This window comes from Humulus lupulus, chromosome 3 (assembly GCF_963169125.1).
Source record: "Humulus lupulus chromosome 3, drHumLupu1.1, whole genome shotgun sequence".
Lineage (NCBI taxonomy): Eukaryota > Viridiplantae > Streptophyta > Magnoliopsida > Rosales > Cannabaceae > Humulus > Humulus lupulus.
In genome coordinates, this window is record NC_084795.1 from 279,213,444 (window position 1) to 279,232,428 (window position 18,985).

Consider the following 18,985-nt stretch of genomic DNA (forward strand, 5'->3'; position numbering starts at 1 on the left):
GTCGCTGTTAATAGTTGGGAAAAAAATTAGGTGGGAAAAATCCCACGTTTTTCTTTTTCAGAAAATTTTCAAATTAAAGTCGCGCCTAATATTACAAAAGTCACCCCTAATAATAATTTGTTTAATTTTTTTTTATTTGAGTTGATATTAGCGGCAAAAATGTGTTGTCGCTGCTAATAACAACATTATTAGGGACACTTTTTAATCGCTCCTAAAAATCATTTTTCTTGTAGTGTCTAGTTAAATTATAAGTCAACTCGAGTTAAGTACTTATAGATTCAAGTACACAAAAGCAAATAGATAAAAAGAAAAATGGAAAAGTATATGCAAGCATTAATGCTTTGCTGTCCTTATTGTTAATTCCTTCCTTCGCTACTTAATTAATAATGCATGAAGAAACAACCTTTGATTGATTTTTATGTACACTTTTTAATTGTTTTTTGATATTTAATAATTTAAATTTATTCTAAAAGTAAAAGTATTCAAAGTTAACTCACAAATTTGAAAGAAAATACTCGATCCAACATACAATTTCTCTCATTTCTATATAAAAAAAAACTTAAAATTAAGAAATTCCTTTATCTTCTAACATTTTTCTACATAGATCCAACTATGTCTTGCCAGCACAAAAGGAACTAGATGCCTCAATTTGGTTTCATACCTTTGCTCGACCAAGCAGTCTAATCATGTATTACTGTAAATGACTAAGTGATAGGCAACAATATAATTGTTATTAAGTTTTACTAGAGCTATGCTAATAAACTTCAATATATCAACAATTATTAGCCAGAATACATGGTTATTATATCATTGTAGTGACTCAATCTGTTGAGGCAACATTCTTGAACCTTTCATCTCTCCACATCCCTTTTATTTAGTATTTTTATATCCTACTTCAGTTTTTTCGTTCCCCATACAAGTTGTTTCCTTAAATAAAGTTTGGTCTGAAATTATCTTTGAATATGCTACTGACATGAAGAGGCCGGGTAGGTTAATTCTTTACAAAATTCAAGAGAGCAACTATCACAAATGAGGCTAACAATTGAAGTTGAATGCCTGTGAAATGTATAGTCACAAGTTTCATTCACTTCAATAATAGCCTTATCATGAGCCAACTCTTACTCATAACCAGTACTCTTAGTTAACATAAACCTTAGGTTAATCTACCCTAGTTCTAGTTAAATTAATAGCTAACTCGAGTTAAGCAATGGCCTGAACAACATATAAAAGAAGTATGTATAAATGGAATAAGATATGGCCCACCACCCCCAGTTGCACTTTTGTTACATGCTTACTAAGTCTCTTAATAAAAGAATTTTGAGGAAAAACCTATCTCAAAATTACATTCTTGAAATTCGGCTCAAACCCGAGCCCCCGGATTAAAGTGGCCAAATTATCCTTCTCGAAAATCCAAAAAATATTGCCTAGATAATTACTTTTCCCCAAAATAGTTAATCCAATCTTAAGTCTAAAATCCAAAGATAAAACTTCAATTATTTATCAAAATAATAATTCTCGAGCTCCGAGTCCAACATCTCGGGCCCTCTTACACTCTTCAACTTATAAAATCATAGTCTAAAGTCTCGCCAGACTTATCTATATAACCCCCAAAAAATATTCTAAGTTTCTTATAATGAGATTCCACTCAAAAGTATGCACAAAAATAAATAAGCGACTCTTATATATTTATTTTAGTTTAAAATATCTAAAGACACTATCTAAGAGATCCACTAATATTAACTTAAATTAAAATAACATACCCAATGTTATTTTAATTATCCCAAATGTTATTAGCTAGAATACCTAATTTGTAAATATGGCATATCTCATATGAAAAGCAAACAACTTACGTTGCAGTTTTTTTCTCGAAAATATGCCCTATTTTTTTTTAATATAAATTAGTTTCGCTACCCTAAATTTAGTTGCCACTTACTTAAAAAATGGTAGCGAACAGAATAGTGTTCAATAGAAAATTGAATTATTAATAACTTGAAATTATTTTGACAGTAAAATTTAAGAGCAAAATCACTTGAAATTAGTAGCAATAGAATTGTAAAATATAACAATAGAAAGCATTATATATATACTAGGCAGCATAAAATCATAGTAGGAAGTGCATCAAGTGAAGTCTTCATGAGTGCTGGTTTGATTTACCTATAATTATAATTGTGTACTTGACCATAATTAGCTTTTGCCCATTATATAGCCCAATTAAGTTGGTCATTTTTTTGGGACAAATCCCAAGTAGGTCATTTAGCTTTTAGTGATGGGGTATAAATAGATGAGATAGGTCAAAGGGCTGATCTATATATGCTCATTCTTTCTTTTTGAAATAAAACTTTGTGTAAACACTCAAAGAATTGAGGGACTGTTCAAAGAAATAAATAAGTGAGCATTCGAAGAAGCATGAAAGCATTAAAATAATTTTGAGAACATTCAATGAATGGGTAATTAATAAGCAATCATATAAAGAAATATCACTAGAGATTATAATGGTCCAGGTTAAATATAACTTACCTTTTGTGTCAAAGATCGCCCCCATTTCATTATTTTCAAGTTTTTTTTATTATCTAATTAATATTTAATTTTATAAAAAAAATAAATTAAATTGATTTTAAAATGAATAAAACAATTAAAATATATAAAAAATAAAACTAAAACTAAAAAAAAATTAAAATTAAACCTAACTCCTCTCATCCCTTCCCTTCCCTAAACCCTAAATCTCCAATATCATCATCTTCTTCTTCTTCTTCTTCTTCTTCTGTTGACTGGGTGACGAAGATGTAATAAATATAAAACAAAAAACACATGTATACTGATAACAACAAAAAAGATAGTCTGATTGATGAAAACTGATATGCAAACCTTTCTGTCTTGTGGTATATTGGCCTACTGTTTTGCTATTGCAACAGCCCGAGAGACACCTCCTATTGCATCGACTAAACCTCGTGATGCTGCATCTTTACTGACCCAAACTCTCACTTGTGCAACCTCTTCCATTTTATCTTCCTACAAGTATATTTACAGATATTAATGACATCAAATACACAAAATCAGATCAGAGAGTTGGTACAAAATGTGAATGGGAATATGGGATGAGTTCACAGGCGAAAGGAGGGTTGGTCACAGAAGATGCTTGGCTTTAAAGCCCTGACCACGAGGAAGCTACTGGTGGTGATAGTGTAATCCACGACTGGCTGAGGTGGTCAGATAGAAGCAAACAACCTTGGAGTCCATGGATTCTAGTGAGCTGGTTTCATCGCCACACACGATATCATACGACTCAAATCGAGCCTCCAAACTTCCGAGGTGGCAATGCGACGGTGAGAGGAGGAGGCTGGTGGAGCGCGTATCGCCAGGGGATCTCGTACACTGGAGCTGCCATGGATGGCAGTGGAGAAGGAGAGGTAGACAAGAGAGAAGGAGAGAGAGGTTCAGGTAGGAGAGAGAAAGAGAAGGAAAATAAAGTTAGGGTTTCCTTTTTAATATCAGATTGTTAGCAGATTTAATTTTTGTTTTACTATTTTACATAAAAAAAGTAATAGTTTTATTCTAAATTAAATTGAATTTATTTTAATTTAGAAATCTATTTTTAATTCATTAATTAATAAAACTCGATGGTATTTTGGTCATATTTAAAAATTATTTGACCAAAATTGGGCTCAGGGTATCATTTTGATTCGTTTTGCAAAACACAGGGTCCGATTTGTCATTTAACAAAATATAAGGGCCGATCAAGTATTCAGGCAAAACACATGAGCCAAATTGATATTTTTCCTTAATTTATTAATGTCAATAAATATAAGCACTACAATTGTTTGGTAGTTACAAATAGTATAATTGAAGATAAAGATAACATTTAGACCATATCCAATGCAAGATGTAAATTTTGTGCTAAATTTGGCACACAAAATGAGTAAATACTATATTTGACTCAATATTTACAATTGTGCTCTAATGTACAAGATACAAAATTAACTAAAAAAAGTCAACAATTCATTTAATATTTATTGATAATATACAAAAGGTAACAATTTTTTTCATTTTTTATTTTAATGTGCTAAATATAACAATGCACAACTTTTTTGAACTCCATAAGAGTTGCTCTTATATGACTACATCATTTATGACTTTTGATAGTTGTGTAGTGTTTGCATAACTTTGATACTTGTGACTCTGTAGGGGGAAAGAATAATTATTTTTTTAGAAAGAGTAATGATTGAGACACTCATTTTGCACCTGTGTAGCTAATCTCAACTAACAATTAAAAGTGATGTGATCCCATTTAAAATTATCCATTATTAAAAATTAACACACATCATTGTGATTACAAATTGTGTAAAATTTAAGTATCTGTCTCCCATTACTCATTTATAAATCAAATATATATATTAGATGAGCTCATAAGGTTAAAAAATAAAAAGAATATATAACTTGAAAATTAAGGAAAATGTACCATTATTAAATAAGTCTGTTATTAGGCAACCAACAAACCAAACAAACCATACAAACCATACATATCCCATCTCATGCACACCACTTTATTATGATCTGGGCTTATTATTTAAATACTGAATTAAGCAAAAGCAGAAACGACAACAAGGAGTATATATATAATTAAAGCACACATGCATTAATTAATAAGATCATATGTATATGTATATGATCAACGAGCTTTGTTGATTATTTTGTCAATGGCTTGAAGGGACTGAATGGCAGACTGAATATGGTAGCTAAGAGCTCCAGCGATGGTACCAAGGGGATCTGCAGCGAGTTCTTTGAGCATATCTTGGTCCGAAGTGGGCAATGGCTTGGATGGGTCCTCATCAAATGCCTTGGCTTGGTCAATGTATGCATCCATACGTGGTGTAGCAAATAAACGCAGCTTCTCCACATCTCCTCTTGTGGCGAAACGTTGGCGATCATGAGATGTCTCAGAAGAGAGTGCAAAAGGACGCCCTTTTTTTTCATACATCTGTTGTGATTTCATCAACCTCTGCAGCTGTTGCAACTCAATTTTCAGCATCTCAATCAATGGATTATCAGGGGTTTTCTCATCATCAAGCATGCTTTGGGCATTGAGGATCTTGTCTCGAGCCTCCTCAAGCCTCTTCTGGTCAGCCATGGATCTTGCTTCTTTTATCATCATTGCAGTTTTAAGACGGTTCTCCTCTACCAACACCTCCTCCTTCTCCTCCGTATTTGCCCCCGTGCGACGTACGTTAGCATACAGTGTATTTGCGAAAAAGGGTTTCCCTCCATTGCTATATAATTATAATGAAACATTGATGATGATGATCTTTACAAAATTAAGCATTAATTTATTAGCTATACGTACCTGTAAGTATAATCGATCTGTATAATATCTGCCCCTGGGCCTGCTCGCTTGCCAACAGAAGGAAGAACAAGATCTACCATGACCTTACGTATCTCTTTGTCATAAAGATCACCAAATGAAATGGTTACAGAGCCAGCTTCATTGCCCTTAGATTGAGGGTAGGCTCCAGCACGCACATTCTCAATGGTTGATTCGGTTTCGACTTGTGTGACAGTTAGCTCTAAGTCTTGAACAACCACAGTCAGAAGCCCAGCCAAACACCCGGCAAATGCAATGCTCAAGTTGTCTTGGTTTTGGACATCTGAGTATGTTCCTCCTTTGCTCTTGTGTGCAATGGCATTGAGCACCTAGAGAGAAAGGGATATATAAGAGAGAGAGAGAGAGAGAGAAAGAGAAGTAGTGAATAGCTATGAAACATGCATGTGCGTACGTACATACCGTTGGATCATGTTTTGTGCCGAAACCAAATGTGAAGACGGGCACAATATTGCCGATGTCAACTTGGGCCGCATCACCACCAGCATTTTGTTCACCGTCAGACATAAGTATGATAGCAGCCACACGACCGCTACTGAGAGTGCGGTCATTGATGATTTTCAAGCCAGTTTGAAGGCCGGCAGTGATGTTGGTGCCACCGTTGGCTACCAAAGCAGTGACTAGATTCTCAATATCAGATTGAGCACTCTCAGTAATCTGGCGCAGTGGACACAACCTCTTCGAATTAGCCTCGAATGTCACAACTGACAGACGATCAATTGGGCTGAGTTTCTTGATGACGAATTGCATGGCAATCTTCATCTTTTCTAACTTCTCACCCGCCATACTCCCACTCACATCCAAAACCGTCACAAGATCAACTCCAGGTCTATCATTTCCGAGTCCTGACCCTGTCAGCTCCAACATCACCTTGAATTTCGTTTCTTCTAGTGGCGCCTCTGTCTTGTTGATGATTGACAACTTTGTTTTGCCTGCTACAAATGAACTCCTGTATCTTTCCTCTGCCACATGCATCGACCCAAATTCAAATATGATCCAAAAAAAAAAAAACACAATTAATATTAGTTGTGAAATATAATATTCAGATATTAATTTATGGAAAAATAATGTCAAACACAAACCTGATACATCTTGGGTAGTTGCAACAATCGGCTGATCATCGTTGAAGCTCATTTTGCCAAAAATACTGGCTAATCCAAATATTCATGCACGAAAAAAGATACAACACTGGTCATATACATGCACGTACGTGTGCTTATTATTTTATACCAGTAATTACAAATTAATTTGTTTAACAATTAAACATACAAAATCTTTATACTTCGCCAAACCATGCACATGACATGACTACATCATGTTCTTTATAGTAATAAGCATGCATGCATGCACATATAAATATAAATATATAGAATATTATCTTAACACTATTGCATTTATTATATATAATAAATGTAACAAAGCCATGCATAATAATATTGAAGCCTTACATATTGGGTGGTGTTCTGTGGATGAAGCCTTCACTATATCTCCTTCTTTCTTCTGCTTCTGACAAAAGAATAAAGGTTGTGTTTGATTTATTATGAACTAAGACAATTCTATTATATAGAAGAGCCACATACACTTACTCTTAGTTCACATAACTTAACCATAGGTTAATCTATACTTTAGCTCTAGTTAAATTAAAAGTTAACTGAGTTGAGTGATAAATTCCAGCACACAAAAGTTAATAGATAAAAGAAAATGGATAAATGGATAAGTATGCTTTGCTGTCGTTATTGTTAATTCCTTCCTTGACTACTTACTTTTTAATTATGTACGTATGAAGAAACAACTTTAGATTGATTTTTTTTTTATATATATACCTTTTAATTTTTTTTTTATATTTTATAATTCAAAATTTTGGAACTATAAATAATCAAAGTGTAACTCACATATCTTAAACCTCAAACCGCATAGCCCTAAAAAAAATGCGGTGTGGTGCGTGGACAGTTTATTCTTATAGTAAAATATTTTAACAATTAAATATTATAATTAATAAAGATTCATTATAAAACTCATATACAACTAAAGAGTGTTTAATAAAATAATAAATATACACCAAACTAATAAGCTTTTAGCAAAATAATAAAAATACAACAAACTAATAATAAAGAAAAAAATGTAACATATAAGTAAAGATTTTAATTAAGGAGGAATATATTTAGGTTCCAACCGGATGCCCTCCTCTAATTCAATTGTTGTGTTTCAAGAATTGACATTCTTTCTGTTCAAGATTGGTTTTGGTGCACATATATATCTTCCTTCCTTTGGACTAGGTTTTCCGAACCACGTAAAAAACTTTGTGTCACGTTACTTTTAGTTTATTTACTTTCTATTCGTATATTATGATTCATCTTCAATCTGTCTTGATTCATCAGAATATCTATCTGATCAAATAATTGTTTAAATTCCGCATTAATTAAGTTGTTTGTTAAATTGAGTTGGTAATCTTAAAATAAAGAATCTCAAGAACTATAAATAATCAAAGGTGTAATTCACAAATCTTAAAGTAAATACTCAATCCAACACAACACTTTTCTCATTTCCATAAAAAAAATTATACTTAAAAATAGCTTTATCTTCTTAAATGTACGTACATAGACCTCAACTAACTAATATGTCTTGCTAGTAGGGGTGTTTGTTGTGCGGGCATTGCAGTTTTTTGCCAATTTATTAGATTGCACCGCATATGCAATTTGAGCAATTTTCCAAACTGCAACCTGCACCGCATAAACCTAAAAAATGCAGTGTGGTGTGGACGGTTTATACCTATCGCCAAATATTTTAACAATTAAACATTATAATTAATAAAGATTAATTATAAAGCTCATATATAAGTAAAGAGTGTTTTACAAAATAATAAATATACAACAAACTAATAAACTTATAGCAAAATAATAAAAATACAACAAACTAATAACAAAGGAAAGAATGTGATATATAAGTAAAGATTTTAATTAATGAGGAATATATTTAGCTTGAAGTAGAATATGTGTTAGCAACTTATGAAACATATAATATTCTGTATATTATGATTTTTCTAGATATTGTGTATATTATACTATATAAATATATATATGTATTAAGTTTAAATGTAGTAAAATTGAAAAAAATGTATAAAAAATAATATATATAACGATGTTGTGCGGTTTGAAACATATTTATAAAATTCAAAACCGCAAACCGCACCGCACAACGCGGTTTGCCAGAAATGCAAACTGCAACCACACTTTGAAGGGTTTCAAACCGCAAATTGTGGTGCGGTGTGAACGGTTTGAAAGGTGTTGTCGGTTTGATGAACACCCTTACAGTTATATTATTTTATAATATAATGTAATATTATATTATAATATAATGTTTTAGATTAAATAAATGTGACAAAGAGTGTCACATATTGTAACATATAATAGAGAGTTACAATATTTAGATATATGAGATATATCCAAATAATGTAACATATTTGGTGTTACAGATTTGTAACTTCCAAATATTACCCTTTATTGTGTAAATTTCGTGTTGCACAATATTGAGATGAATTTCATAAAGCCATATGTGAAATGGCTGTTAAAGATATGATTTTAACCCTAATAATGTGTTTTGGGAGTTACAAAATCATTTGGGAGGGTTTGGAACCGTTTGGAAAAACATCACATTTTCAAGTGCTGAAACTGGGCTGTGGCTGTGGCTGAGGCCTGGGGGATAGAGAGCAGTGGTCGCGGCCACGTATGTCCCTGGCCGCGGCCATAGGTGCATTTCAGGCCAATTTTTCAGTTTTTTCCAAATGTGTTGAACGGTTCCAAAAACCCAAATAACTCCCAAATCTCAATTTTAATTCCATATTAATCTAATTAAACATTGGTAACAGCATGGGGGTTGGTGGAATTTGAAATTTAAAGGGTGTCTGTAAACTCTATAAATAGGAGCCTATAGCTCACTTGAAAGACACAACATTTTCTATCCATTAGAGCACTTGGCTAGAAACACCTTGAGGCTTGATAAATCCAGAAAGCATTTCCAATATCTGTGAGAGATCCCTTAGTGCTTGAGTTAGGGAGAAATAAGCTTTTGGACAAAGGTTTCAAACCTTGTTCAAGTTGGTGATCCCCAATACTCTTCACTTTGGTTGTGTGAGTGAGAGTTTATTGTTTTTGTTTTTGTTCTTGTTCTTATTTTCTTCTATTGCTTTTCTTCTTTTTCTTCTTGTTCTATTTACTTGTACTTTTGTTTAAGAGTTGTAATCCTTTTATTTCCTTTGTTCAAACACTTCTAGTTTATTTGTATATTTTGTAATAGAGTTGCACTTTCTATTTCTATCATCTTACATCTCCTTCTCCTTTTATTTGTAATTTTCAGTTATAGAGTTGTATCACTACTTTTAATCAATCATTATTTATTTGTAATATATTGCATATAGTTGTATTTTTCTTACCACTTCCATTAAGGCGATGTATTTTTTCCTAACATTCAAAAGCTTAATCCTTTGTTTGTTTCAATGGAAGGTGAAACCATCAAAATCATGAATCAAGACCTAGTGAGGTTGGATAGGTTTGATGGGTCCAATTTCACTAGGTGGCAAGACAAGGTGAGATTCCTTTTAACCACTCTCAAAATCACCTACATCCTAGAATCCACTCTAGAACCTCTCCCAACACCATCCGACAAGGACACTCCCGAGGAGGTGGAGAAAGAAGGAAGAGGGAGGAGGACAATCTCCTTTGTAGGGGTCATATCCTCAACGCCCTATCCGATAGGCTCTATGACCTCTACAATGAGACCAAATCGGTAAAGGAGATATGGGATGCACTTGAGAAAAAGTTCAAGGCGGAAGAGGAAGGTACCAAAAAGTTTTTGATATCTCAATACTTTGATTTCAAATTTTTTGGTGATAAACCTATTCTTCCTCAAATTCATGAATGACAAATTATTGTTAACAAACTGAAAGTTTTAAAGATTGAGCTTCCCGAGGCCTTTCAAGTTGGTGCTATAGTGGCTAAATTACCACTAACTTGGAAGGGCTATAGGAAAAGAATCATTCATAAAAATGAGGATTATTCTTTGGAGATAATCCAAAAGCAAATTCGAATCGAAGAGGAATCGATATGTAGAGATAAACTTGTGGATGAGTCTCATGGAGAGTTCCAAAGTAAATGCGGTGTCACAACCAAAACATCCCAAAAACAAAGGGAAAAAGGGTAACGAGAAACCTTTGGGTCCAAAAACCAACCCAAACAAGTTTAAGGGCGAGAAAGGTCCTTGCTTTGTGTGTGGGAAAAATGGTCACTATGCTAGAGAGTTTAGGCATAGAAAAGACCAACAAGGACCTAAGGTGAACGCAACTTAAGAGGAAAACATAGTTGCTACCCTTAGTGAGGTGAATGCGGTCCAAGGCAAGGTGAAAGGGTGGTGGTATGATACATGCGCCACCGTCCATGTCACCTATGACAAATCATTGTTCAAGACATTTGAAGAGTCAAAGGGAAACCATGATATTCAAATGGGCAATGAGGGCAAATCCAAGGTACTTGGAAAATGTACCATTGAAGTCTTTTTCACCTCCGGCAATAAAGTTATATTAGTGAATGTACTTTATGTTCCCGAAATGAGTAGAAACTTGGTAAGTGGTGATTTTCTTGGCAAGCCTGGCATTAAAGCCGTTTTTGAGTTCGGTAAACTTATACTTACCAAATCAAATGTATTTTTGGGAAAGGGGTACTCTTGTGAGGGTATGGTTAAATTGTGCACCAATGATGTAACTTTCAATGTTGTCAATAAAAATGCTAATTTCACCTATATTGTTGAGTATGATTATTTATTTTTGTGGCATCTTAGACTATCGCATATAGGTTTTTCAACCATGAAAAGAGTAGTAAAATGTGGTATGATTGCATGCAATATTAAAAACTATGGTAAATGTGAAACATGAGTTAAGGCAAAAATGATTAATAAACCATTTCCTAGTGTAGAAAGATCATCTAATTTACTAGATTTAATCCATAGTGATCTTTGTGAATTAAATGGTGTTTTAACTAGAGGTGGTAAAATGTATTTTCTTACTTTTATAGATGATTTTAGTAGATATACCCATGTGTTTCTTTTAAATCATAAAGATGAGAGTTTTGATGCTTTTAAATTGTATAAATTAGAAGTTGAAAATCAACTAAATAAAAAGATTACGGTGCTAAGAAGTGATAGAGGAGGAGAGTATTTCTCTAATGAATTCAATACATTTTGTGAAGAAAATGGTATAATTCATGAGTGCACTGCGCCTTATACACCACAACACAATGGTGTTGCCGAAAGGAAAAATAGGGCTTATCGAGAGATGATAAATTCTATGTTGGTGTTTTCTAAGTTGAACTTCAACTTATGGGGTGAAGCGCTTTTAACCGCTTGTCACATTCTTAATCGAATACCGATGAAGAAAAATGAGATATCTCCATATGAGTTATGGAAAGGAAGAAAACCCAACATAGGGTACTTCAAAGTGTGGGGGTACTTTGCATATTGCAAGAAAAACGAACGTAATAGAATAAAGTTAGGTTCAAGAGCCATAAAGTGTGCTTTTGTTGGTTATGCCAACAATAGTAAAGCTTATAGGCTATTAGACTTAGAGTCTAATATTGTGATTGAATCTAGAGAAGTTGAATTTTTTTAGAATTTGTTATGTGACAACAATTCTCAAGCTTTAACATCTCTAAAGGAGAATTTGTTATATGAGAACAATTCTCAAGCTTCTACATCCAAAGTTGATTCTCAAGAGGAGAATTCTAAAAAAGATGTAAAGCAACCCTTTGAACCTAGAAGAAGTCAAAGGCTTAAAAATCATAAAAGTCTAGTAGTGGATGAGATATATTCTCAACGAATTTTGTTCTACATGGTAGAAAGAAATAGAGAGGAAGTTATTAGGAAAATTCCTATTGTACTTCTTGTTGAGGGTGATCCTAAGGCTTATAGAGAAGCTATGCAATCGAGAGATAGTGAATTTTGGAAAGAAGCCATCAATGATGAGATGGATTCCAGTCTTTCCAATGACACTTGGGAATTGGTAGACCTCCCACTGGGAGCCAATTGGGTGTAAGTGGGTATTTAGGAGAAAATACCACACTGATAACACTATCCAAACCTTTAAAGCTAGATTAGTAGCTAAAGGGTTTAGGCAAAAAGATGGTATCGCTTATTTCGATACTTATGCGCCTGTTGCAAGAACAACTTCTATAAGAATTTTGTTCGCTTTAGCTTATATACACAACTTGTATGGTTCATCAAATGGATGTCAAAACGACATTCCTTAATGGTGACCTCAATGAGGAGGTCTATATGGAACAACCCGAAGGGTTTGTCCTACCAAAATATGAACATAAAGTTTGTAGACTTGTAAAATCCTTATATGGATTGAAACAAACTCCTAAGCAATGGCATGAGAAATTTGATCAAGCCATCATGTCTAATGCGTTTAGACATAATAATAGAGACGAGTGTTTGTATTCCAAAACTTATAAGGGATATGTGATCATTGTTTGCTTATATGTGGATGACATGCTTATTCTAAGTAATAGCATGAAAGTGATAGAAGAAACGAAGAGGTTTCTATCATCAACCTTCAAGAAGAAAGATTTTGAAGAAGTTGATACCATATACTCGGTATCAAAGTAAAGAAACATAGTGGGGGGTTTTGCATTAGGGCAAGCCCACTATGTTGAGAAAGTATTGAACAAATTTAACCATCTCTAGGTTAAAGATGCCAATACTCCATTCGACCATAGTGTAAAACTAGAGAAGAATGAAGGAAGAGTGGTGACTCAATTGGAGTACGCTAGTGCTATAGGGAGTCTAATGTACACTGCCCAATGTACTGGACTTGATATAGCATTTTCGGTAAGTAAACTTAATAGATTTACAAGTAATCCAAGTGTGGATCACTGGAAGGCAATTGGAAGAGTCCTAGGTTATCTCAAGAAAACCAAAGGACTAAGCCTTCACTACTCCAAATTTCCTTCAATTTTAGAAGGATATACAGATGCAAGTTGGATATCCAATCTTGGGGACAACTTGTCCACAATTGGTTGGGTATTTACACTTGGTGGAGGTGCAATTTCTTGGGGTTCCAAGAAACAAACCTGTATATCTCATTCCACTATGGAAGCAGAGTTTATAGCTCTAGCTGCTACCGGTAAAGAGGCCGAATGGTTAAGGGATTTGTTGATAGAGAATCCCCTAATCAAAGAGAATGTATCTACTATATCGATACATTGTGATAGCCAAGCGACATTGGCTAGAGCATACAACGGAGTGTATAATGGGAAGTCTAGACACATTAGTGTAAGACATGGATATGTAAGAGAATTGATTCAAAGAGGAGTCATCTCAATATCCTATGTGAGAACAAGTGAAAATCTGGCGGATCTTTTCACTAAGCCACTAACGAGGGATTTAGTGGCTGCATCATCTTGAGGGATGGGACTTAAACTCCCTAAAGAGATTCACGATTGATGGTAACCTATCTTAACACTAGTTATTCAACTAGTGTTAGGTTCAATAGGTAATAACAAGTCAATCAAGTGAATATTAGATGTACTCAAAACATGTCCCATCTGAGATATTGAGTACTTGTGTGTTACCAAAGTTGAGGGTTAAAACCGAAATGTTTTTTAATAGAATTCAGTCTTGTGAAGACAAGTATTTTTGGTAACAAAATGCTGTAAAAATTCTACCTATATGGACCTAGAGGTGGTGCCACCTCTCATGAGAATTGAGAGTATTCTCAAGAACGTCCATGAATGGAAAGTGCACATGGCCATTAACGGTGCAAAACGAGACATAGAGGTCTCAAGTGAACATCGTAAATGTGTGTGTGTTATCACCGATTTGTTATCATGAAAAGATGGTTCAATGCCTAGTGCAACCAAATTTTTGACAAATTTTCTGATAATTACACTATAGTAAAGTTCAAGTTGAAAAACACTTTGCTTTATGCACTAATGCAATGACTCCTATAAGAGAGAGTTCTTATTTAATCAAGTGAGGGATATGTTATATTTCAAAATATAATGATTGATTGTATACGTGTTACAGTAGATAATTATTTAATCTAGTGGGGGAATGTTATATTATTTTATAATATAATGTAATATTATATTATTATATTATAATATAATGTTTTAGATTAAATAAATGTGACAAAGAGTGTCACATATTGTAACATATAATAGAGAGTTACAATATTTATATATATGAGATATATCCAAATAATGTAACATATTTGGTGTTACAAATTTGCAACTTTCAAATATTACCCTTTATTGTGTAAATTTTGTGTTACACAATATTGAGATGAATTTCATAAAGCCATATGTGAAATGGCTGTTAGAGATATGATTTTAACCCTAATAATGTGTTTTGAGAGTTACAAAATCATTTGGGAGGGTTTGGAACCGTTTGGAAAATCAACACATTTTCAAGTGCTGAAACTGGGCTGTGGCCGCTGTAATGACCCACTAATCTAGACTAATTGGACCATTATCGAAACTATACATAAAACTTACATTTTTACGAAAATACCATAATTTATTGAATAACTTGAAAATAAGAGTTATTTACAAATAAACAGAATACTAAGAAGGATTTTGGGATCCCATTGTCTTTAAAACAAAACAAGATTTAAAATAAAAGACATTACATAATAATGCGGAAAATACACATAAAAACCATAAAAACATAAAAGGAGACTATATCCTCCAATCGAATAACACTCGGCCCCTTGACTCCATTCATCATCGATACACATTCTCCAAGCGTCACGAATCTTTCCGCCTCTAAACTTATTTTCCTGCACATAAACAGAAAGGAGTGAGCCTAATGCCCAGCAAGGAAAACCTAACACATAGTCATATACATAATTTCATAAGAAAACATAAAGACATATCATAACACATAATTCACTTATTATAATGGCCATTATTACTTGGGGTCCCATAGACTAGACAAGCTTATGCCCATGAGATTAGTGGGGTCCTACCAGCTAAATAGGCTTATGCCCACAATCTTTTTGGGGTCTTGTTAGTCAAATAGGGCATATGCCCAAGCCTACAACATACACATGCACAAAACATACCCATATCATATCATAACACAAAAGATAACATAAACATAAACATATATATTCTAGCCTATTTTCCTTACCAAAGTTACCGAGATTATGGACTGAGTTGGGATTGTTGGAACACTCCTAAAACCATAAGAAAGAGTAAGTCTAAAGAAAGGAGATGAAATGAAAGAGATGGAACGACTAAACCATAGAAAACATACTTACCGACTTATATGCTTAAAAGCTTGGATTCCCTAACCAGAAGAAGAATAAGGTTAGGGGACTGAGTAGAAGGTTTTGAGAAAGGAAATAACATAAAAATACAGAAAAGAACTAGAGTTTTGGGTTTACCTCAAAGATTGCAAGATCAATCTAACATCCACCGAAATACTATAGCACTCACTTCCCAAAGTGTTTGATAAGCTTATGATGTTTAAGCTTATAGTTTTTCCCCAAACCAAGTGTTTACACTCTCACACTCACTTAACACTAGCAGCCTCTAAACTTAGAGCAAATGGTGAATAATGGCTGGGTACTAGGTCCTATTTATAGAGTTTGGGAATGAAAATATCTTGATTTTACTTGAATAAAAATAATGGCTTTTTAAGTGAAAATCATTTGAATAATTGTTCAGCAGAGGCTGAAGACTCGTTCAGAAGATGCTGGACTGTTGAAGGAGTTTGAATGGCTGAAGGGAAAAGAATTCAAAAGTATTTGAATTCATGCTGGTGGAGGCGATATATCGCCCCCTATAGGCGATATATCGCCTGGACCTTTGTTCCCGAGGCGACCGTGCATCGATTCGTGTTTTCCGTATCTACGTGCTGCGACATATCGCTCCCTATAGCTGCGATATATCGGCATACGCAGAATATTTAAACACGAATTTACACATTTTTAGCTGAGTTTGAATGGAGTAAACAGCCTTGACTAAGCCCTCAACGTACTCAAAGCTGCTGACTGACCCTATACATTCAAACTTTTACCCTTATTTAATTTAATCCTCAAAAATACTTAATCCTTAATTACCATTCAAAACATGTGCTTAAAATCCTATTGGTTGATGTCTAAACCTTATAATATAATAATATAATCCTTAATATCAGTCACATTAATCAAACCTTAGGTTATACTTAATATTCTTAAACTATAGGTTAAACTTAGAAAATCTATAAGTACTACTATGAGTGTCCAAATAACTCCCGGTCTGAACCAAAAATCCAAAGTAACAATGATAACACTAAACATACTATAATACTACTAAACAATTAGGTAAGTAAAGTTCTTGGACTCTACAGCCGCGGCCTGGGGGACAGAGAGCAGTGCTTGCGGCCACAGGTGCATTTCAGGCCAATTTTTCAGTTTTTTCCAAATGTGTTGAACGGTTCCAAAAACCCAAATAACTCCCAAATCTCAATTTTAATTCCATATTAATCTAATTAAACATTGGTAACAGCCATGTGGGTTGGTGGAATTTGAAATTCAAAGGGTGTCTCTAAACTCTATAAATAGGAGCCTATAGCTCACTTGAAAGACACAACATTTTCTATCTATTAGATCACTTGGCTAGACATACTTTGAGGCTTGATAAATCCAGAAAGCATTTCCAATATCTGTGAGAGATCCCTTAGTGCTTGAGTTAGGGAGAAATAAGCTTTTGGATAAAGGTTTCCAACCTTGTTCAAGTTGGTGATCCCCAACACTCTTCACTTTGGTTGTGTGAGTGAGAGTTTATTGTTTTTGTTCTTGTTCTTATTTTCTTCTATTGTTTTTCTTCTTGTTCTATTTACTTGTACTTTTGTTTAAGAGTTGTAACCATTTTATTTCATTTGTTCAAACACTTCTAGTTTATTTGTATATTTTGTAATAGAGTTGTACTTTCTATTTCTATCATATTACATCTCTTTCTCCCTTTATTTGTATTTTTTAGTTATAGAGTTGTAACACTCCTTTTAATCAATAATTATTTATTTGTAATATATTGCATAGAGTTGTATTTTTCTTACTATTTTCATTGAAGCAATCTATTTTTTCCTAACACTTACTTGCTAGCGCAAAAGAAACTAGAAGCGTCAATTTGGTAACCTACGTACCTTTGATCTATAATTGTTATTAAGTTTTAATATAATTGTATTAATGCTTTGCTCTCCTCTATTGTTCTTTCCTTGGCCACTTAAATAATTATGTACGAAGAAACAACTTTATTATTGCTAGTCCACCTGCTTTTTTCTTTTCTTTTCTTTTTCTTACTCCAAAGAGACTTATTAGTTAGAATGCATGGTTGTGGATAGTTTTTATTATTATTGCAATGCCATCATTCTTACAATCCACACAATCACCTTTATTCTTATCCAATGGTCACTTATAACTAAGTTTGATTTTTTCTCCATGCAAAATTAAAACCTTATAACTTCTAATATTCCATTTTTATATAAGTTCTCATTCACTTTACAAATTTCCCTCCTTTCAACATTGTCACAGATAAGACAAGAACAAGGAATAATATTAGGACCTTGGGCTTAACTCTATGTCACTATATTATACTGATACTCTGATGGCATTCAATCTTTATTCCTTGTCATATTTCTAAAAAAGAAACTAAATGAAACAAAACAAATGAAAAAGTTCCATAAGAAATTATGTTAAATGACCCTTTTTTTTTTTTTTGGAAAAATGAGTATAACTCTTCTTCTACACATCTCTTCAATTTTGATAACAATAGAGTAATTGGTGAAAATAACCTATTTTTTGGAGTCATTTTATACTTTGACCTAGTTTTGATAATTTTTTGCAAAATTAAATGATCTCTATCTAAAATTTCAACTAGTTGTTTGAATTTTTCAACCATCTGTCTAAAAAATTTCGACCACCTGTCTCGAGTGTAAGAGACCATTTTGTAAATAATTATCAAAACTAGGCCAAAGTGCAAAATGACTTCAAAAAACAGGCCATTTTTCCAAGGGACCCATAACAATATAATAAATCAAATACGATACCTGAAGAAGAAAAACAACATCTCTAAGGATACAATTAGCAAGAATGAAAAGTGTTGATGACAAATTTCATCAATGATAAAATTCTTATAAGCACAAGGATGTTGGTTTAGTGTTTAAAAAGACTGAGTAATAGAGAAGAAGAAATTTATAGTCGTTCGACCCTAAACAAGTTGACCTATGTCCACCTACTTAGAATACGTGGAAATTAATTATTTTCTATGCATGTTCTGGGAATGTTTGCTGTTAGTTATGATCTATATTAGGATTATATTTGTGTTGCTAGATGATCTTAGTGCACATGTTTGGAAGGTAAGTTGAGCTGATGCTCCATTTGAGCCAAATGCTCTAGTTGACTATGTCTATGAAGTCCATAACCTCATAATTATTCTATATCTATGAGTTGAGGTTTGTTAGCTAAGCAACTATAAGCCCCAAGAACATAAAAGTGTTGGGGTTTGCTATATAACAACTATAAGCCCAAAACATAAAAGTGTTAGGGTTTGTTATATAACAACTATAAGCCCCAAAACA

General features: G+C 33.4%; 1 protein-coding gene across 2 annotated transcripts; it reads right to left on the reverse strand.

Annotated features, from left to right (window-relative positions):
• Positions 1-4,458: 4,458 nt before the first annotated feature.
• Positions 4,459-6,908, reverse strand: LOC133824550 (E3 ubiquitin-protein ligase WAV3-like). 2 transcript variants are annotated; one of them, XM_062257451.1, is made up of 5 exons: positions 6,823-6,908; positions 6,457-6,525; positions 5,777-6,336; positions 5,339-5,685; positions 4,459-5,264 (listed from the first exon to the last, which is right to left on the reverse strand). In XM_062257451.1, the coding sequence occupies exons 2-5, from the start codon at positions 6,506-6,508 to the stop codon at positions 4,667-4,669; spliced, it is 1,557 nt and encodes a 518-aa protein (XP_062113435.1). In that variant the 5' UTR covers positions 6,509-6,525; positions 6,823-6,908; the 3' UTR covers positions 4,459-4,666. The 2 variants fall into 2 exon arrangements, with proteins under 2 accessions (XP_062113435.1, XP_062113434.1); XM_062257450.1 differs by having other exon boundaries at positions 6,457-6,521; positions 6,823-6,900.
• Positions 6,909-18,985: the final 12,077 nt, after the last annotated feature.